General features: G+C 54.7%; 1 protein-coding gene across 1 annotated transcript; it reads left to right on the plus strand.

The window, feature by feature from the left end:
- The first annotated feature begins 730 nt into the window (after positions 1–730).
- LOC123344806 (E3 ubiquitin-protein ligase TRIM39-like) lies at positions 731–21,519 on the plus strand. The gene is made up of 6 exons (XM_044981277.1): positions 731–1,190; positions 8,769–8,864; positions 11,325–11,555; positions 12,077–12,099; positions 12,199–12,311; positions 20,541–21,519. The coding sequence occupies exons 1-6, from the start codon at positions 771–773 to the stop codon at positions 21,098–21,100; spliced, it is 1,443 nt and encodes a 480-aa protein (XP_044837212.1). The 5' UTR covers positions 731–770; the 3' UTR covers positions 21,101–21,519.
- Positions 21,520–22,185: the final 666 nt, after the last annotated feature.

The raw sequence follows: 22,185 nt of genomic DNA on the forward strand, positions 1-22,185 counted from the left end.
CCCGGAGCACCCACTGGGTCACCAACTATGCCAGACCAGGGATGTTGTCGGACTAGGGAAGTCCGGATTAGGGAGGTTCAACCTGTGGCATCAGTTATTATTTTCTATGTTTATTTATTATTAAAACCGTACACTAAGCAGCACAATGACATCCATGTGCACAGGGTTAACCAAGCCGTGCTGAGGAAAATAGGAGTAACCAAAACACTGCTTTAAAAAGGAGTTAAAAATAAATAACTAAAATAGAGTGAAGCTGCATTTACACTGGCTTCTAGGAAACAGAGTAACTGTCAGGCCATGGGAACAGCAGGTCAGAGCCACATCAAGTGACAATGAATTATTTTATGTAACAAAGACACATGGGGCAATGGGCTTTAACACCACAGCCCTGGGAGAGGGGTTGCTGAGATGGGCCAACAAGGAACACCAGCCTCTCTGCCACATGGCCTATTTTGGCAACCACTGCAAATGGCTCACCCCACTGTGGTAACTTTTATCCCCTCTGCCTATTTGTTTCTTAAAGTTGCTTGTTTGGAGGCTTTTCAGGGCTGTGGCTTCTGCCTGGTTTTTTTTGGGGGGGGGTGGGGGGGTGGAATATCCTGCCGGAGCACGTGATTGGCTCCTGGTTGCACAATCTGCTAAAAGAAGCTTTAAAAGGCTGCTTGCCATTGATTTTTTTCCCTTTCGCTTTCGGATTTCCTGTGGGTGTGGTTGGTTGGGCTGCTGGCTGCCTGCAAAGGGCAGAGAGAACAGACACCCACCCAGCTGCAATGGCCTCTCCAGCTACAGCAGGGGAAGTGCAAGATGAAGCAATTTGCTCCATCTGCCTGGGGTATCTGACAGAACCGGTGACTATAGCATGTGGGCACAACTTCTGCCGAGCCTGCCTCAGCCAGTACTGTGCAGAAAAGGGAGCGGGGACACCCCTGACCTGTCCCCAGTGCAGAGCCCAGTTCCAGAAAGGGGAGTTCAGGCCCAATACCCAGCTGAGCAACATTGTACAAAAGCTCAAACAACTGGGGTTAAAACCAGGAAAAGGGCAAAAGGAGGATCTGTGTGAGAGACACGAGGAACGTCTCAAACTCTTCTGTGAGGAGGATGGAGAAACCATTTGCCTGGTGTGTGAGAAATCCCGGAACCACAAGTCTCACACGGTGGTTCCCATGGAGGAGGCTGCCCAGGAGTACAAGGTAGGAAATGCTGTTGACTTTGCTTAATTAAACCGCTTAAGGACCCCAGGTTTATCCCCCATCAATCCCAGGACAATCTTTCACACCTGGCTGCCTAAGGTTAGGCACCTAAACGAAAGGGGCCTGGTTTTCAGGGGGGTGAGCACTGGGGGTTGTGAGTAATGGGAAAAGATCCAGACATTTTTGCCCCAACACACTGCAAGTTTCAATGCCCGATAGAGAGAACAGGGCTGATGGCTCTTTGTGAACCTGCAACCCGTCTGCCAGGTGGAGTGGGCAGCAAGAAGGGCTGGGTTCAATATACAACACAGAACCAGCTCGAGCCCCCACCCAGTAACCTGGGCAAACCACACCCCACCCTGCGCGCCTCTGAGAGGCAAAACTTCCTCTCTCTAAAGCACAGAGCCTGAGTGTGGAAAACACAGGTGCTGGCTTCCTCGTTTCCCCAGGGGTGCTCAAGCCCTGCTCTGCACAGGCCCCGCCCCCACTCCATCCCTTCCCCCAAGACCACACTCCCACCCCACCTCTTCCTGCCCTGTTCTGCCCCCTCACCCGAGCGCACCCTGCCCTCGCTCTGCCCTCTCTCCCAATGCCTCCAGCTCTATACGTTCAGTCTCTTGAGGTTCCACCCTGCTCTTAGTGATTGTCAGCTCTTAGGCTTTGTCTACACTGCAAAGTTTTGCTGGCAAAAGTGATGCCACTTTAAAGCCGGTGTTGCGTGTGCACACTAGCTCCTTGTGCAGGCAGAGCACATTCACACTAGCAGCTCTTACATCCACACAGAGAGCAGCACGGTTAGTAGTGATCCCGCTCTGAAAACTGGCCGCCAGGGTGCTTTGCAGAGGTGAAAGTGGGCTGGTGCGGGCCGGAGCAGTGCTCTGGCAAGAGCCGTCCACCAGCCCGGCCTGCACACAGCCGACATTTGCTCCCCTGTCGGCGGCCCTGCCGGTAGGTCCTAGCAGCACGGCCGCACTAGCGAAGTTAAAGCGCTGCCATGGCAGTACTGCCTGTCGGAGAAAAACTCAGTTCTCGCTTTTTCTTTTGGGTGCAACAAAATCAAATACTTTATTATTTCTCCAGTAATTACAATGGAGGGAGAGAGTGCCATAGGACACAGGGTTGCCCCAGTCCCGGACAGGTCTCTCAACTGGTAAACAATTACAGCAAGCCTTTATACTTTTGTTACAGATAATAACTAGCAATAATACAGACAATAGAGAGCAACAACTACATTTTGTTTATACATAAGCCATTCTGCTATCTTGTTTGTCTCACTCCTAAGAAAAGCAAGCCTGCATATTTGGTTATCAGTTACAAGGTCGTAATAACTTTGTACACAGTTCTTTCCCTATGTCTCACACTATCCTTGCTTCTAGAAGTCTCACGTCATTAGGGTTACAGCTAGGCTAACTCTTGCTAACTGACTGACATGTATTAAGATCCCCTTCAAATCCTTATTAATTCTTTCCCTGCTTCCGCATGCCGGACCCTACCAGCAGGGCTGCCAACGGGGGAGGGGGGGGGCAAAAGGGGCTGCTGCCCTCAGGGGCGGCTCTAGAAATTAGGCTGCCCCAAGCAGCGCGGTGCGCTGCGCCGCCCTTCCCCGGTCCCGTGGCGGGTCCCCTCTTCCCGCGGCTCCGGTTGAGCTCCCGCAGGCATGCCGGCGGCAGGTCCACCGGAGCCAAATGCCGCCCCCCCCCGGGAAAGGGCCGCCCCACGCGCCTGCTTAGCGCGCTGGGGTCTAGAGCCGCCCCTGGCTGCCCTGGGCCCCAGCTTTGGGGGGCCCTGTGGGGCCCAGGGTAGTCTGAGGGACTAGCAGAGGGCCTGGCGCCGGCCGGCAGCAGGGGTTGGGTGCGCCCCCACACTCACTGCAGCCAGCGGGAAGCGGAGCCACCCGGCCCCAGTCGTGTTGCTTGGGGGAGGGGGAGGAATGGAACCACCCCCTTCCCTGCACTCACCAGTGGTGGGATGCGGAGCCCCCTTGGCCCTTCTGCCCCAAGGCCCCCCCCTTCCAGGAGGCCAGAGCCACCAACCCTGTTAAGGACGCCGGGCCTGGTGCAGGAAGCACTGGTACGTCGCGGCGTCTACTTTCACTGACAGGGCTCAGAAACAGCCAGGAAGTACTGGCACTTCTCTGTGACTGCCTTGTTCTGCAGGATCTCAGCTTTCACTTTGTGTTAAACTGACTCTCCAGCTGTTCTGGTTGTGAAGAAAACCTCAAAACTGACCCACATGTAGGGATGCAGAGAGCTGGGCACAGCAGCTTGGAGAGGTGTGAACAGCTCCAGTCCCTGAGTGGGGGGTGGGCTCAGGTGCCTGGGGATGATCCTTTAAATATCAGCATTGTTAACAATTTCATTCACCTTGTGAGAGCGGAGAGGGAGAGTTACAGCCCAGCACCATGTACTGCCAGTGACACCTCCTTCCGGTGCCACAGGCGGGTGATGTTTGGGAGATGCCACCTCTTATTTCCCCCCAGTAAAGAAGGTCCAGGCCCAGAGAGCCCACGGGTATATTCTAGCCCCATGAGGGGAGACCGGCCCCAGGAGCCATTTGGAGCCAATCAGCAACTCCATCCCGTTTTGAACATCGCACCATCTCCTGTGAACAGACCATGCTGTCTCCTTTTGGTGACTCACATGGGTGGAGCTTATTTTGTGGGTGGATCTTCAGAGAATCCAGCCACCTTTGTCCCTCTGTCTTCTCCCCCAGTCTGATCCCTGCTCACTAATGAAGCTGTTTTGATGAGTGCAAAGGATGCTTTTCCGCCTCCTGTCTCTCATTAGTTCCTGCTGGCTCCCTCCCTCCCTCACTGCTTCCCTGCAGCAGCACCGCAAGGGTGTCACTGAACAGCTCCCCAGGAGCTCTCAGCAGCAGCTGCAGCAGCAGCCTGGGCCTTGGGCAGAAAAGGGAGAGAACTTGAGGGCCCAGAGGAAAGAGAAGGAGTGAAATGGGGAGATTCTGCAAGGAGCTCAGGAGGGGGCTCTCGGGGGCTGCCCTGGGTGCTGTACAGAGCCAGGCTGACAGGGCAGGAGCATGTTGCTGTGCTGTGTGAAGGAATCACATTCTGTCAAAGGGGAAGAGAGCCCTGGGGTATTACAGCTCTGGAGCAGTTATAATTATGGGTGGCACATTCCCCCAGACCGAGTGTTCCCTGTTCCTCACTGACCTCCAGCCACATCACAGCTTCACCCGGTGCAGTTAATGGGACTGCGCTGGCTCAGGTGCTCAGCTGCTGCCTAGGGGAGGCCACATGTGAGCCCGGACAGATGAGAGCACCGTGGGGTCTTGTTCCTGGCCTGGGTCTGGGTACAGTGCAGCGAGGTGCTGCCCCAACCTCTTCACTGGCACCGGCAGGAGGGATCGTTCAGAACCTTCCCAGCTGTTTCCCCTCTGGCCTGTGCTCAGTGATCTGAAACTTTAGCTAAAAACACAGGCCTTGAGAAGTCCTGAGTGTCTGCAGGGAGCAGAGCCCCTGCTCTGAGACTGGCGTCTCTGCTCCCATGGGGCCTTTGGGGCCCACAGAGCTGAGTCTGCTGCCTCCTTCCAGGGTATTTTACTGCTTGTGTATGGAAGGACGATATCTATGGTACTCGGGCACCAATGATGCTGCCAAGAATGACCTTGAGCGGATCACTGCAGACTATGTGGCTCTGGGAAGAAGGATAACTGAGTTTGAGGCGCAAGTGTTGTTCTCGTCCATCCTCCCTGTGCAAGGAAAAGGCCTGGGTAGAAACCATTGAATAGTGCAAGTCAATGAATGGCTACGCAGGTGGTGTCAGAGAGAAGGCTTTGGACTCTTTGACCATGGGATGGTGTTCCAAGAAGAAGGATTGTTAGGCAGAGATGGGCTCCACCTAATGAAGAGAGGGAAGAGTATCTTCGCAAGCAGGCTGGCAAACCTACTGAGGAGGGCTTTAAACTAGGTTCTCCGGGGGAAGGAGACCAAAGCCCTGAGGTAAGTGGGGAAGTGGGATACCAGAAGGAAGCATGAACAGGAGTGCGCAAGACGGGAGGACTCCTGCCTCATACTGAGAAAGCAGGATCATCAGCGAGTTCTCTTAAGTGCCTTTACACAAATGCAAGAAGTCTGGGAAACAAGCATGGAGAACTGGAAGTCCTGGCACAGTCAAGTAATTATGATGTGATTGGAATAACGGAGACTTGGTGGGATAACTCACATGACTGGAGTACTGTCATGGATGGATATAAACTGTTCAGGAAGGACAGGCAGGGCAGAAAAGGTGGGTGAGTTGCATTGTATGTCAGAGAGCAGTATGACTGCTCAGAGATCCAGTATGAAACTGCAGAAAACCTGAGCGACTCTGGAGTAAGTTTAGAAGTGTGAGGTGGTGTTGTGGTGGGAGTCTGCTATAGACCACCAGACCAGAGGGATGAGGTGGACAAGGCTTTCTTCTGGCAACTAACAGAAGTTACTAGATCACAGGTCCTGGTTCTCAGGGGGGGACTTCAGTCACTCCAGTATCTGCTGGGAGAGCAATACAGCGGTGCATAGACAATCCAGGAAGTTTTTGGCAAATAAATGTATGGGACAATTTCCTGGTGCAAGTGCTGGAGGAACCAACTAGGGGCAGAGCTCTTCTAGACCTGCTGCTCACAAACCGAGAAGAATTAGTAGGAGAAGCAAAAGTGGATGGGAACCTGGGAGGCAGTGACCATGAGATGGTCGAGTTCAGGATCCTGACACAAGGAAGACAGGAGAGCAGCAGAATATGGACCTTGCACTTCAGAAAAATAGACTTTGACTCCCTCAGGGAACTGATGGGCAGGATCCCCTGGGAGAATAACATGAGGGGAAAAGGAGTCCAGGAGAGCTGGCTGTATTTTAAAGAATCCTTATTGAAGTTGCAGGAACAAACCATCCCGATGTGTAGAAAGAAGAGTAAATATGGCAGGCAACCAGCTTGGCTTAACAGTGAAATCCTTGCTGATCTTAAACACAAAAAAGAAGCTTACAAGAAGTGGAAGTTTGTACAAATGACCAGGGAGGAGTATAAAAATGTTACTCAGGCAAGCAGGAGTGAAATCAGGAAGGCCAAATCACACTTGCAGTTGCGGCTAGCAAGGGATGTTAAGAGTAACAAGAAGGGTTTCTACAGGTATGTTAGCAACAAGAAGGTCAGGAAAAGTGTAAGCCCCTTACTGAATGGGGGAGGCAACCTAGTGACAGAGATGTGGAAAAAGCTAATGTACTCAATGCTTTTTTTGCCTCTGTCTTCACGAACAAGGTCAGCTCCCAGACTGCTCCAATGGGCAGCACAATATGGAGAGGAAGTGACCAGCCCTCTGAGGAGAAAGAAGTGGTTCAGGACTATTTAGAAAAGCTGGATGAGCACAAGTCCATGGGGCCAGATGAGCTGCATCCGAGGTTGATAAAGGAGTTGGCTGATGTTGGCCATTATCTTTGAAAAATCATGGCAATCGAGGAGGTCCCGGATGGCTGGAAAAAGGCTAATGTAGTGCCCATCTTTAAAAAAGGGAAGAAGGAGGAACTGGGGAACTACAGGCCAGTCAGCCTCACCTCAGTCCCTGGAAAAATCATGGAGCAGATTCTCAAGGAATCAATTTTGAAGCACTTTGAGGAGAGGAGAGTGATCAGGAACAGTCAGCATGGATTCACCAAGGGCAAGTCATGCCTGACTAACCTAATTGCCTTCTATGATGAGATAACTGGCTCTGTGGATGAGGGGAAAGCAGTGGACGTGTTATTCCTTGACTTTAGCAAAGCTTTTGATACGGTCTCCCACAGTATTCTTGCCAGCAAGTTAAAGAATCATGGGCTGGATGAATGGACTATAAGGTGGTGTGACAGACCCAGGCCGTGGGGTACAGGAGTCTGGTAGAGGGCAAATATACTGGTCACTGGATGAGTAGTTTTCTGTTCCCTGAGTGACCAGAGCAGGGGCTGCACTAGAGTAATCAGGAACCTGCTAGAACCAATTAAGGCAGACAGGCTGATTAGAACACCTGCAGCCAATCAAGGCAGGCTAATCAGGGCACCTAGGTTTTAAAAGGAGCTCACTCCAGTCAGGGAGGGGGGAGTCAGAGGAGAGGAAGTGCGTGTGAGGAGCTGGGAGCAAGAGGCGCAAGGAGCTGAGAGTGAGAGGACGTGCTGCTGGAGGACTAAGGAGCACAAGCGTTATCAGACACCAGGAGGAAGGTCCTGTGGTGAGGAAAAAGAAGGTGTTTGGAGGAGGCCATGGGGAAGTAGCCCAGGGAGTTGTAGCTGTCATGCAGCTGTTACAGGAGGCACTATAGACAGCTGCAATCCACAGGGCCCTGGGCTGGAACCTGGAGTAGAGGGCGGGCCCGGGTTCCCCCCAAACCTCCCAACTCCTGATCAGACACAGGAGGAGTTGACCCAGACTGTGGGGAAGATCACTGAGGTGAGCAAATCTGCCAAATAAGTGCAGGACCCATGAAGGTAGAGGAGGAACTTTGTCACAGTGGATAGAAAGCTGGCTAGATCATTGGGCTCAATGGGCAGTGATCAATGGCTCCATGTCTAGTTGGCAGCCGGTTTCAAGCGGAGTGCCCCAAGAGTTAGTCCTTGGCCGGTTTTGTTCAATATCTTCATTAATGATCTGGAGGGTGGCGTGGACTGCACCCTCCGCAAGTTTGCAGATGACACTAAACTGGGAGGAGAGGTAGATACGCTGGAGGGTAGGGATAGGATACAGAGGGACCTAGACAAATTAGAGGATTGGGCCAAAAGAAACTTGATGAGGTTCAACAAGGACAAGTGCAGAGTCCTGCATTTAGGACGGAAGAATCCCATACACTGCCACAGACTAGGGCCCGAGTGGCTAAGCAGCAGTTCTGCAGAAAAGGACCTAGGGGTTACGGTGGATGAGAAGCTGGATATGAGTCAACAGTGTGCCCTTGTTGCCAAGAAGGCTAATGGCATTTTGGGCTGTATAAGTAGGAGCATTGCCAGCAGATTGAGGGACGTGATCATTCCCCTCTATTTGGCATTCGTGAGGCCTCATCTGTAGTACTGTGTCCAGTTTTGGGCCCCACACTACAAGAAGGATGTGGAAAGAGTCCAGCGGAGGGCAACAAAAATGATTAGGGGGCTGGAGCACGACTTAGGAGGAGAGGCTGAGGGAACTGGGAATATTTAGTCTGCAGAAGAGAAGAATGAGGGGGGATTTGATAGTTGCTTTCAACTACATGAAGGGGGGTTCCAAAGAGGATGGGTCTACACTGTTTTCAGTGGTAGCAGATGACAGAACAAGGAGTAATGGTCTCAGGTTGCACTGGGGGAGGTTTAGGTTGGATATTAAGAAAAAAAATTCACTAGTAGGGTGGTGAAGCACTGGAATGGGTTACGTAGGAAGGTGGTGGAATCTCCTTCCTTAGAGGTTTTTAAGGTCAGGCTTGAGAAAGCCCTGTCTGGGATGATTTACTTGGGGATTGGTCCTGCTTTGAGCAGGGGGTTGGACTCGATGACCTCCTGATGTCTCTTCTAACCCTGATGTTCTATGATTCTATGATACTTTCCACCCATCAGACAGGCAGACTAATGGCTGTTTATTGCACACAATGTCCCTGCAGGAGAAACTTCAGGAATCTCTGGGCCCTCTGAGGAAGGAGCTGGAGGAAGCCCTGGTGCTGACGTCTAAAGAGAAGGAGAAAACCACAGAGTGGCAGGTGGGTGTCCGGGTTTATCTCTCCCTGAGCCCTTCCCCCTGCAACTCTCCCAGGATGAAGGAGCTGTGAAGCTCCAGGACAAGGGTATGAACCTGCTCTGGTTGCTTGCTCCATGACAGAGGCTTGGTGCCAGCAGGATCAGGCTGTGTCTCTGGTGGGGGTCTCAGCACAGCAGCTCCTGTATGCGACAGAGGAGGGGCAGTTCCTGGGCATAGTGAGGTGGTGCAAACTCACCCAAGTGCTCTCTGATAGGGGCAAATTCTCAATAGCGGGTGCAGTGTTTTCACTATGACATGGACCCTGTTTCCCTCCTGCAGGTGGGGCTGGTGTAGAGGCTGCTGCAGCCAGTGGGATTCAGGTGCCTCCATGAAATAGCTCCACAGTGTGTCTGCAGCCTGGAGGACACAGGGATTGTTCCTTCTCCATCCTCCCCCATCTCCTCCCCCACAGTCCCTGCAGTGCATCTGCCCAGTGCCTGGGCCGGACACTAGAGCTGGGGGGAGGATTTACCCCACGGGTGAGGTTCAAAATCACTCAGCTGGCTGGGCTGGGGCCGGGCTGGGAGCTGAGCTCTTCTGAACATCAAACCCAGTTGTGGGTGCTGAGCTCTTTGCAAAGTCTGCCCCCAGGGTGCATCTAAATGGCACCAACAGGTAGCTGTGGGCTAGTCACTGAGTCATTACCCAGGGGGCTGGGTGGGCTTGTGCAGGCCCTGCTGCTGTGGCTTCACTGCTACCAACACCCGAACAAGCTGGAGTGTTTCAGAGTAGCAGCCGTGTTAGTCTGTATCCGCAAACAGAACAGGAGTACTTGTGGCACCTTAAAGACTAACAAATTTATTTTAGCATGAGCTTTCGTGAGCTATAGCTCACTTCTTCGGATGCATAGAATGGAACACACAGACAGGGGAAATTTATACATACAGAGAACATGAAAAGGTGGAAGTATGCATACCAACAAGCAGAGTCTAATCAATTGAGATGAGCTATCGTTAGCAGGAGGAAAAAAACTTTTTGAAGTGATAATTAAGATGGCCCATAGAAGGTGTGAGGAGAACTTAACATAGGGAAATAGATTCAATTGGTGTAATGACCCAACCATTCCCAGTCTTTGTTTAGGCCACTGTTAATAGTATTTAGTTTGCATATTAATTCAAGTTCAGCAGTTTCTCTCTGGAGTCTGTTTTTGAAGCTGGAGTGTGTCGTCACCTCCTGCCTTCACTCCTCCATTGCAGTGTGGACACCCCCCCCCGAGTCAGCAGAGCCAGGGGCGGGTCAGTGTAAGGCCAGGCAGAGCTTGGCCACTTCACAGCCTCTGCTGCCATCATGTGGCCACCTCATCCCAGTCACCTGCTGCTGTTACTGTGACCTTACCTGTGCTAGTCTGTAGCCAGGTGATGAATCATAGCATCATAGAATTTAAGATCAGAAGGGACCATTATGATCATCTAGTCTGACCTCCTGCAAGATGCAGGCCACATAAGCCTATCCACCCACTCCTGAACTAATTCTCTCCCTTGACTCTGCTGTTGAATGCTCCAAATCATGATTTAAAGACTTCAAGTAGCAGATAATCCACCAGCAAGTGACTCCTGCCCCATGCTTCGGAGGAAGGCGAAAAACCTCCAGGGCCACTGCCAATCTACCCTGGAGGAAAATTCCTTCCCGACCCCAAATATGGCGATCAGCTGAACCCCGAGCATGTGGGCAAGACTCTCCAGCCAGAGAACCCGGGGGACACAATGTCTGTTCCAGTTCACCTGCCTTTTACAGTGAAATTCCCACAGAGAGCATGGGGGGGGGTGTGAGGAAGACACTGGCTGGTCACTGGACACAGGGGCATGGGGCACTCGGCCAGGCTGAGTGAGGCCAAAGCCAGCTCTGACAATGCCCTGGGCGCCCAACACCCATGTGAGCCCAAGGATGGCACCCGAAGGACTATTAGCACCAGCCCTATGTCCTGAACATTGCAGCCTTAGGAGCAGGTTGTCAGAAGGAGCATCGCCCACATCCCGCGGTGACGGCTCCCCTTGGTGTCTGAGTGCCCAGCACTGGGCACCCAAATCCCCCTGCAAACACCCTGTGCAGCCCCCTGTAAATCTCTCCTGTTCCCTCGATTTCTCCCCACTCCACTGTGTCCATCCCCTGCCACCCGCAATAACATACTGTGGCTTTACAAAGCACCCTAGACAACCCTGCTATGGAACTGGCCGTATTAACTCTTAACTAAAACAAACCCTTTATAGTTTCACCCACGAAAGCTCATGCTCCAATACATCTGTTAGCCTATAAGGTGCCACAGGACTCCTTGTCCCTTTATGGTACGTTTCTCAAAGAAGTAAATATCCTTACAAACCTGATAGTGATTTAACATTCCCTGCTTCATTGCAAAGGCCCAGTCTGTGTAACTCAACATCTGGCTCACATTTTCTCTGTGCCTTTCCTATTTTTCTTTCTCAAGAGTAAAGTGAAGAACAAGAGAGAGATGATTGCAGGTGAATTTAACAAACTGCACACACTGCTGAGAGAGGAGGAGCAGCTGCTTCTGCAGAGCCTGGAGGAGGAGGAGAGGGAGACTCTGCAGAGACTAAGGGAAAATGTAACCAAACTCTCCCAGCAAAGCTCCTCTCTGCAGCAGCTGATCACAGAGCTAGAGGAGAAGTGTCAGCAACCAGTTATCGAGCTGCTAAAGGTGAGATGGCATCAAAATTCTCCACCCATCCAGAATTATGACTCAGATCCCTGGGTCTGGATCCCAAGAATTAGAGTAAATGTGTTCTGTGGTTTACTGACAAACAGAACATCCGGCTAAGGGCTCCATCAGTTCCAAAATATCCCAGTTCATGTTAGAGGGGAATTCTCCTCACGGAGACCCAGTGAGGCCATGGGAGATTAAATGGATGATACAAGAATGATACTGAGCTGAACTCATCCCTGCTCTGACTCCAGAACATTGGACCCAACACAGTTGATAAACACAGATACTGATGGGTTGGGCCCTTAGAAGGGAGAATCCTTTAGCTAAATTCCTGTCTCACCTACATAAATGAAACAAGTGTTAATGCAAAATGTCATAGGAGTTTTTACCACAAAACAGTGAAGCCTGGGAGGGTTGATTTCTTTTCTAGGTGAAAGGTTGATGCGCAGAGTGAAAATTCACTGGTTTTTACACATGGTTTTAACTAAGAACATTGATTCTCTTTCTCCTTCCAGGATGTGAAAACCACATTGAGCAGGTACGTTTCCGATGTTCATTGCTCTTATATCCCCGGTAGCACCTCTGCGGTGATGTGTGCACAGAGCAGCTGAGTGATGATGGGACATTTTCTTCATAGGAGTGAGAATGTGAAACTCCAGGAACCAGAAGCTGTTTCTACTGACCTGAAGAATGTGTATAAAATCCCGGAGCGCTGCCTGGATATGCGAGAAATGCTGAAGAGATTCGCAGGTGAGTGGAAGCTCCTGGGACATTGAGCTGTGTTGTGCCAGGGGATCTGGACAGCGCCTGGGACCCCGGGACATGCACGGACCCAATTGACAGGCTTGGAGCTGTGATAGCTGGAGGCTGATGTGCTCAGTCCTGGGCAATTTGCCTGATATTCGCACTCACTAGGGTTGTGAACTCTCCCAGACAGGATGTCATTGACACAAATGGGGATGCGCCATCACCACAGTATGGTGTTCGGTCCATCTGGTCCGGGAGAGTTGGCAACCCTAGCACCCACCTGCTGGTACTTGCCCAGGTGTCAGACCAGGCCCCGTCACTCTGACATCCTGACCCCTCCATGGCTGAGTTACTGGGTGTCACTGAGCCAGGTACTGTGAGGCCTGGACTAGGCCCATCGTGCTGGGAGCTGCACAGACGGGTAACGGATGACGTGTCTGTGCCTCTCTCCTGGGACACGTGAGGGCTGTGTTGTGTGGCCACCGCTCAGCACTGCCCCAGCCCTCATTAGCCAAGGCTGGCCCAGCTTTCTGAGCTGGAGGAGGGGCCAGTCTGGCTGCTGTGGTCTGACCCCTTCCCACAGCCCCAGCGCCGAGACCGGGGGCAAAGGCAGAAACCTGACAGTGAGGAGGGACAGAGAAGAAACCAAGGCAGAGGAGAGGGGGACTGAGCTCTGTCTGTGATTGTTGAACTGGCCCTTTCATCCTACCCCCACCCCACTCCTCTCCTCCCACCCACCCCCAGCAGGGGGCAGTCGAAGGGGCCAAGCTGGGTGTATCTGTCCCGGCCGATGGAAGTAGGGTGACCAGACAGCAAATGTGAAAAATCGGGACGGGGGGGGGGGGGGAATAGGAGCCTATATAAGAAAAAGACGCAAAAATCGGGACTGTCCTATAAAATCAGAACATCTGGTCACTCTAGTCCCGGCCAATGGAGGCTGCGCAGTCAGTGCTGGCTGCAGGGCCAGGATCTCAGGGCTTTGGGGAGCAGGAACCCCAGGCTGTGGGGGAAGCAGCTTCCTCTCTGTGACTGCCTGGAGCCAGCACATCCCTGCTCCCCTCCCCGTTCACTGCTCCCAGCCCAGCACAGTCTGTGCCCACTGGGCCCTGAACCCGGCTGGGCTCTGGGCCATTCCACACCCCTGGCTCCTGAGCCTGTTGGGATCCTGAGCCAGTCAGCTCAGTGCCTCGTTCTAGGGGATCACCAGCCCCTGGGAAGCCTCCTGTCAGCCCCCCAGAAGCCGCTTCCTGGGCAGGGCCCCAGGCCCTGAGTCACTCGCTGGCTGCTCCAGGATGGCCAGGCCCAGGGTCTCCAGCAGGGCTGTTGGTGCTGGCACCGCGCTCGCTGCCGGAGCTCCCATCCCCTGACCCAGCCTGGCCTGTTGTCCCAACGCTGACCCCTCCCCTGCGGGTGGGGACGCTGCTGCTCTCAATGGCTGAGCCCCTCTCTCGGCCGCTGCCTCTGCTGCTGCACTCGCAGGCTCAGCCCGTGCCAGGGACAATGCGGCGCTGCTGGGGCCAGGGCCGGCTCCAGACCCCAGCGCGCCAAGCAGGCGCGTGGGGCAGCATTGTCCTGGCAGGGCGGCATTTGGCTCTGGCGGACCTTCCGCAGTCATCCCTGCGGGAGGTCCACCGGAGCCCCGGGACGAGCGGACCTGCCGCAGGCATTACTGTGGAGGGTCCCCTCTTCCCGTGGCTCCGCTTGAGCTCCCGCAGGCATGACTGCGGCGGTGCACTGGTCCTGTGGCTCGGACGGATGCTCCACCGGAGCCGCGGGACCACGGGACGGTCCGCAGGCACTTCTGCCCTGGCTCCGGGACCGGGGAAGGGTGGCGTGAGCGGCGCGGCGCGCCGCCCTGCTTGGGGCGGCGGAATTTCTAGAGCCGCCCCTGGCTGGGGCTGCTCCTTCCCTCGGCACCTGGGTTCTCTGTGTCTGGGGCAAATGGCGGGTGAGTGGGCAGGGACCTGCTCAGAGAGACACGCCCTGAGCTGCACCCAGAGGGCAGAGACCAGCCAGGGCTGGACAGCAAAGTGCCACCGTGCTGGAATTAACCCTTTCCTTCCCCCACCCCAGAAGCCCCAGCCGGTCAGTGCCACTCGACTGCCTGCGCTCTGACCCCAGGGACCCGGGTCCGGCAGCTCAGGGGAGTCTCTGGGTAAATGTGTGGGTCAGAGTAACCAGGGCTCCCTGTGCCCCAGAGTCCCCGTGTGCTATGGGGAAGACGCCACGCTGTCATGCAGCCCTTAGGTGCTGGGCAGTGAGTGTTATTATTGATACCCTGAAATGGCTGAGGCTGGTATCTTGGCAAGCATCTTGCCTCAGTTTACCCTCAGCAGCACTCCTTAAATTACACCTCACAGTCCAAAAGATCTGAGAGAAAAGTCCCCTCCTGGGGTCTGCTCTGAGTCCAAGTAAACCCCGAAATAAAATCTTTTCCCTCACTCTGCTCCAGCCTCCAGCTCTCACTGCAGTTCCTCACTGCCCTCAAGTCAGGAGCCCTCAGTCCTTCCCAGAGCTGGGCTTGGATTAGTTTCCATCGTGGAATCAGATGACTCCAGCCCTCCCTCCTGGAGCTGGGTCATTTCAGACTGTGCCTTTATTCTCTGCATACACTTTCTCCAGCCAGGGGCAGCTCTCCAGGGCTCTGTCCTGCTCCAGCTGCTGCTGTCATTGTCAGCTCTGGCAGCTCCTCCCGGTTAGGGAAGCTCCTCTGCCTAGGACAGTGGTCCCCAAACTTTTTTGGTCATGTCCTTCCTTACCTGGTTTGTGCCTCCACCCTGGGAGCTGCTTTCAGGAGCTGGGCCAGGAACGGGGCTCCAGTTGGGGCCAGAAGTTGGGGGCCATGGCTGGGAGTGGACCCGCAGTTGGGGCCGGGAGCTGGGGGCTTTGGCCGGGCGCGGAACCACATTTGAGGCTGGGGCTGCAGCTGGGTTCTCAGCCTGGAGCAGGGCCGGGAGTGGGTGGCTGAAGTCGGGGCCGGAGATGCAGCTGGGGCTGAGGGTGGGGCCGGAGTGGAGCTGGGGGCAAAGCAGGGCTGGATGACGTTCCCTTCCCGCCACCCATGGGGGCTGGTCCAGGCCCTGTCAGGCCCCCCAAATGTTCCTACACACCCTCTAGGGGGGCACAACCCACAGTTTGGGGAGCACTGCTCTAGGAGCCCCTTCCAGGCTCCTTGCTCTGGTGAGCTCTCCTGGGAGCTCCTCTCCTCAGCAGCTTCCTGTCCCTGGGATCCCTTCAGCTGAGCCCTGGTTACCCTTTATCAGCCTCATTAGCTGTTTCGCTGCCAACTAGCCACCTAGGGATTTAATTACTTCCAGGTTGGTCTGGGTTGTCCCATTCTCCCTTACAGGGGCCTGTCACAGGTAGTCTGGCCCCTGACTCCCCTAAAAGGACCAGCCCTCGTGATACATTTCCTCCCACCCCCAGAGCCAACCTGTATTCAAAGGGAGGCTTGACTATGGCTGACACTTGGTTATGTGCTGCTAGAAAAGTTTCAAACTCCAGGGAAGTAAATTGGCGGCCACTTCCAGGAGCTGTACGGACCTAAGCAGGCAGGGAGCCTGCCTTAGCCCCGGGCTCCCACTATGCCACTGACCAGACTTTTAATGTCCCGTCGGTGGTGCCAACCGGAGCCGCCAGGGTCCCTTTTCGACCAGGCGTTCCAATAAAAAAACAGATGCCTGGCAACCCTATGGACAGGTGCCAACCCTAGGTCCTGTCCACATGGCCCAGTAACACCCTGCTGAGCCAGGTACAGGCAGCCACATGCCAGCCCAGGCCCCTGGCAGGGACGCTGAGCTGCCAGCTGCCATGGTCACTAACAGTGTTAACTCTGTCACGTGCCACTCACCAGGCTTAGAGCCCCTAGGGCCCAGCCCCAGGAACTGCTGTAACCTAGAACCAGAGCAATGCAGGGCTGGAAGGGACCTCCAGAGGTCACCTAGTCCAGCCCCCCACGCTAGGTCAGGGACTAGACTATCCCTGGCAGGGATTTGTCCAACCTGTTCTTACAAATCTCCAGTGATGGGGATCCCACAACCTCCCTTGGAGCCGGGTCCAGAGCTTCATGGCCCTGAGAATTAGAAAGTGTTTCCTCATCTCCAGCCTCAACCTCCCTTGCTGCAGATTGTGCCCATTGCTCCTTGGACAGGTCCTCTGTGTCTCCAAGCCTGAGCATCGCTGGTATCGCACTGAATGGCTGGGAGTGCCCAGGCTTAGAGTCCAGTTCCCAGTGGACAGGAGCTCACATTGTAACTCACCTTAACGACAGCCTCACCAGCCACCTCCGGAGGGAGGCCAAGGCCTGAAGGGGCTGCAGGGACGATTCCTCCCCAGGGAGAGGCTCCTGCAGCTGTCAGGACTGAGCCATGTTGGCAGGACAGTGGGGAGCTGACATGTCCTCTGTTTCCTTATACCCTCGATACACAGAGCTCCAGCAGCCGGGGTGTAAAACCCAATTCGTATCCCCAGCACCGAACTCACAGACACTGCCCCAAGGGTCCTCTCCTACTGGGGTTGGGGAGTGAGTAAGGGGCACTGGAAGATGGGGGCCATGGGCCCATCACTTTTACCAATGGGAGGGCTGTTCCCTCCCACTTTTGACCAGCTATAAGGGTGAGCGAGGATGGGGGAGGGGGCCGAGAGGAGAGACCAGGGGGTCTGGGTGTTGGGGAAGAGGTGGTGTGGAGGCAGGGGCTCAGGAAGGAGGGGCAGTGTGAGAGCGAGGGTTCAGAGGTGCGGGGCAGGAGCTCGGGGAGAAGGGCTGGCATGAGTGAGTGACCCCTCGACTTTGAGGGAGCTTCCATCACTCCTGGGGAGAGCACCATCCCGGCTCCTGATCCACGGGCACATCTGTGTATTTGCTGGGTGCACAGAGCTCTCTGTGTGGAGACACTTTCACGCTCCCCCAGGAACCTATGCTGGGAGGCCCCACTGCCCAGGAGGCTGAGGGCTCTCACTCCCCTGCCCTGGGGGTGAAGGGAGGGGCCCTGGGGCTGCTGTTCCCCGTCCCAGGAAGGGGGTGAAGGGGATGTGGACACAGACAATGTCCCCTCTTGCACTGTGAGGGGCAGACCTGGCTCCACCCTGGGCTTCAGAGCCTGAGCTCCAGCCAGAACCGGAAAATCTATGTGGTTATTTTTAATTCCAAAGAGGGAGCCCCATAAGCCTGAATCTGTCCACCCTGTTCTAAGACTCGCTGCTGCAGGCTGTGTAGAAGGACCCAAAGTGTCTCCAGAGTCTGGGTGTGAAAGTTCCCAGCGTGTCTGACCCAGGGCTGGTTAATGGGAGCGAGGGGGGTGGCTGACGCAGTTGTTAGATGGAGACACCTGAGCTCCTGGGGCTCTGAGATGGTCTCTGTGACTGTTATCCGCTCTGGGAGATGCCCAGGTGCAGCTGCAGAGGGTCTGTGCTGCTAGCAGCGTCCATGGGACAAATGGCTCTGGGCAGAGAGTTCAGGCTGGAGCCAAGTCTCCATTTTCAGCCTGATTTGTGGGGGTGAGATCAGGGGCCCAGGGGGCATTTGTCTGCAAAGGGCAAATTAAACAGCAGCTCTGGAGTGTTTCACAGCTGATGTCCTGAGCCTGGCCTGCCTGTAACTGCGTTTCTGGGGATGTTGACAGTCTCTCATTGCAAGTCACTGGGATTGGGGCTCCTAAGTTGCTCAGACAGGTTTGCAGTGGAGCTGGGTGAAATGTTTTGGACAAATAGTTTATTTGCTGCAAAATTATTTTTCGGGTCAAGAGAAACTATTCGTGACTCCATGTCGGGTTCGCTGACTAGCTTCAATTAAGAGAAAAAGGTGCCGCCACTTCCCTTGTAGCCTTTAGCCCAGTGGCTGGGCCCTCAGCTGGGAGCCCCAGGTTCAATCCCCCCGTGTGATGCCATGAGAGCTTGAACCGCTGGGCTCCAGGTGTCTGATGACGTCCTCCTGTGTGTAAACACTGCCATGGGCACTGGGCCAGAGCATGGGGGTGAGAATGACTCTGCAGCCCAGTGGGTCAGGCCCCCACCTGGGAGCCCAGAGTCCAGCTCCCCTGCTCCAGTGACCCTGTAATTATTGATCCATAACCCCAGTGACGGGAGGGGTTACGGTCCCTGGCACAGCAGTGTCTCAGCCATGTCTGCCGGGGTTTCCTTGCACTGATGTAGCTAAACCGGTGCAAACCCCTAGTGCAGACGCGCTGTGCAGTTGTGAACTGGGACTGGTCCCTGGTGCAGCTTCTCCCAGATGAAGGGGGCAGTAAGTGGGGAAATGCCCCCCCCTCCCCACTGCCCTGGCCTCATTAGCAACAGCCCATTAGTGTGCATTTATACCCCCCCTCCGAATCTTACACTGTAATGCCCCCCAAGTGAGCCCAATCCAGACAACTGCCCCCGTGGGGGTGGGGCGGGGCTGGGCCGGGCAAGGGAAGAAGCTGGCTGTGGGGTTTCCCCGTCTGGAAGGTGGGGCCTGTGGGGCCTGCCAGCATGGAGAGTCCCAGCTGCTCCCCCTGGGGCAGTGCTGCACCCCCAGTGTGTGTGGGGACAGCCACTGACCTGCTCTGAGCGAGAAACCAACCACACATGGCCCAAAAGCAACAGAGATTCCCTGGGGCCTGCCTCTCCCTCCCCCCCTCTGTCTCCTGCCCCTCCCTTACCCTTCCCCCACCCCTGTGAGGGACCCTGGACCCTGTGTCTATTCTGACCCCTCACCAACATCCCTCCCTCTCTTCTCACTCCCTTTCTGCTCACCTGGGCCCCTGCCCCTCTACTCCCACTTTGCCTCCCTGGCACATGCCCCTGCCCTCCACCCATCTCTGCCCCACTGGAACAGCCCATCCCTTCTCCCCCTGCCCTCCTGGCATCTGCCCCTCTCCCCCAAACATCCTCTGCACCCTGGAGCCCTCCCATCACTTCACACTCCCGCTGTCTCCTGGCATCCACCCCACCCCTCCCCCTCCTCTGCTGTCCTGACTTTCGCCCTTCTTACTCCCGTCAGCCCTCCTGGCACCTGCCCCTCTCCCCACCCTCTCTGATCCCTGGCACCCACCACTTCCCTCGTCCCCCTGTGCCCATCCCTCCTCTAGTTCCACTCTGACACCCTGGCACCTGCCTCTCCCCAATCCCCTCTGCTAACACCTCCCTCTGCCCACCTGTCCTGCCTCTCACCCCTCTCTGCCCCCTGGTGCTTGTCCCTCCCCTCCTCTGCCCTCCCTGTGCCTGCCCTTCTGCTCAACCCCCTCAATCCCCTGGCACCTGCCCTTTCCCTCCCCCCTGCACCCTTCTGCTGCCTGCCCCTTCCCTCCTTCTGCCCCCCAACACCTAACCCTCCCCTTGCCCCCTTCCTTCCTGGTGCCCAGCCCCTCACCACCCTCTGCCCCACTGACCCTGCTCTCCTCTCGCCCCTCTGCCACCATCGCCCATGCCACCTTCTCCTTATTTCTCACCCCTGCTCCTCCCCTCCCCCTCTGGCTCCGTGACACCTGCACCCCTCACCACCCCTCCAGTCCCCTGGTGCCAGCCCCTCCTCTGCCCCAAGTCCCAGCTCTACCCTGGCCCCATCTGCCTCCCTGGTGCAAGTCCCTTCCCTCGCCCCCCTTTGGGACTCCTGGTCTCAGCCCCTCCCCTCACCTCAGCACTGCTCCACCCCTCCCCTCCCCCTCTCCTAATCTCTGGGTCCCCCCCTCCCTTCATCCTCCCTCTGCCCCCCTGGTGCCCACATCTCCCTGCACACACCTCTGCCCTCCTAGGGCCTGCCCTTCTCCACACCCCCTCTCTCTGCCCCCTTCTGCTCACCTTCTCCCACACCCCCCATTCTCCCCCTTTGGCACCAATGCCTGTTCATTCGCTCCCCACCATGGTTCCACCTCCCCCACTCCTCATCATCTCACCCCCTGGCAGCTCACACGCCCCTTGATTTCCCCTGCCCCATTGGAGCTCCCCCATTCTCTCGCACCCCTCTGCCCCTGGTGCCTGCCCCACCCCTATGTCCCTCCCTCCACCCCCTCTGCTCCTGTCACCTCGCCGTCCCCCTCCCAGCATCATTCTGTCCCCTCCCCTCCCCCGCCTCCCCTTGCCCTTTCCCCTCATTGTCTCCTCACAGGCAGAGGGGCCCTGACTCCCCTCAGGAAACAACCCCCCTGTCGCCCCCTCCCCCCCGCCCCAGTGATTAACAGGGATGCAGGTCAATTTCCCTTTGATCCCAGTGACCAGCCCCTGCCCCCGGCCCTGACTCTGTGACTCTTTCCCCAGTGGACGTGACTCTGGATCCAGACACGGCAAATCCCAACCTCGTCCTGTCTGAGGATCGGAAACGTGTGAGACGCGGAGACACATGCCAGGATCTACCCAACAACCCTCAGAGATTTGATAGATATCCCATTGTCCTGGGCGCTGAGGGATTCGCGGGCGGGAGGCGTTACTGGGAGGTGGAGGTGGGAGACAAGACAGGCTGGATTCTGGGGGTTTGTAGGGAATCTGTGGAAAGGAAGGGGGAGAGCTTTCTCTCACCTGGGAATGGATACTGGACCGTGTGGCTGAGGGATGGGGGATATAAGGCCTGCATCTCCCCCTCAACCCCCCTCCCCCTGATCGTCAGGCCCAGCCGGGTGGGGATTTTCCTGGACTATGAGGCGGGCGAGGTCTCGTTTTACAATGTGACTGACAGGTCCCATCTCTTCACTTTCACTGGCACCTTCTCCGGGAAGCTCCGCCCTTATTTCAATCCTGGTCTCAACACTGGGGGTAAAAACTCAGCTCCCCTGATAATCTGCCCAGTCCCAGCTCAGGCCGGAGGGAATCTTCGTCCCTGACAGTGACACCGTGGCACAGACTGGCCCCTCCCAGCCCTGCTGCTCTTCCCGCCCCAGTGGTGGGGGCCAGTTACTGCAGCAACTGGACTTTTTGTGCTGACCGGACGCTGCCAGTTTCCCTTTTCAACAGGAGGTTCCAGTCGAAAACCGGACACCTGGGAACCCCCAGCCCCCACCTTTCCCCGTCCCCTGCCCCAGGGGTAGCAGATGGTGGGGGATGGGGTCATTCACTCCGGTCAGAATTGTCTACCCCTGTGAAATCTCAATATAAAATATGAAAGAAAAAATATTATTTTAATTTAGAAAATGTTATTGTAACAAGGTGTAAATACAATAATATTTTAATGTACATTTCAACAGTATCTCAAAAACAACCAGATAAATATATTTGTAGAAATGGAATTATTTACATTTTTTTATCTTTCCCTCAAATCTATAGTGAAGTTTAACTTCTCTAAATAACGTCATTTGTATTTCAGTTGTGGAATTTCAAGAAATCCGAAATATTTATCTTAACAAAATAAACTATTAAATTGTCAGACTGGGCTGTTTCAGTTACAATGTACATGTGTTATAAACATCACAACTACACATATGTGCAGCTGCTCTGTTCTCTCTCCCCCTCTCTTTATTGTCTTGACTGTTTCTCTCTGGAAGGCAGGGCACATACACCCACCTCCTGCACTACACCTTTGAAATTTAATAGTTGAAAAAATGATAGAATTAATTAAGCAATATATTTAAGTTAACTCACACAAGATGATATAATAATCTTTGAACTTCTGTCAGCATTAATTCATGTGGTTTTTAACTTTCTAACTACATATCATTGGTAATGAAGATATGACCTTTCCTTTCTTTTTCTCACATCAATTAACAAAACACCGTCCCCAACCTCAAATGCTCTCTTCCTGTCGATAGAAATCTCTTCTACAATCTCCAGTTTTTAGTTTATTTTTCTTTAGACATATTATTTGCAGGCAATGTACTGTCACTGTGCCCTGTTGATTTCAATGTACTGTCAGGCTCTTCGTGATCTTGGTTATAAGGACAGAACAAATGTAGTTTGATAAAGAAATAGAGAA

Source organism: Mauremys mutica, chromosome 12, assembly GCF_020497125.1.
Source record: "Mauremys mutica isolate MM-2020 ecotype Southern chromosome 12, ASM2049712v1, whole genome shotgun sequence".
Classification (NCBI taxonomy): Eukaryota; Metazoa; Chordata; order Testudines; family Geoemydidae; genus Mauremys; species Mauremys mutica.

Coding starts and splice junctions, on each gene's coding strand:
- LOC123344806 (XM_044981277.1), top strand. CDS start 771: ATGGCCTCTCCAGCTACAGCAGGGGAAGTGCAAGATGAAGCAATTTGC. Junction 1,191..8,768: donor AGGCTGCCCAGGAGTACAAG/GTAGGAAATGCT, acceptor ATGTCCCTGCAG/GAGAAACTTCAGGAATCTCT. Junction 11,556..12,076: donor CAGTTATCGAGCTGCTAAAG/GTGAGATGGCAT, acceptor TTCTCCTTCCAG/GATGTGAAAACCACATTGAG.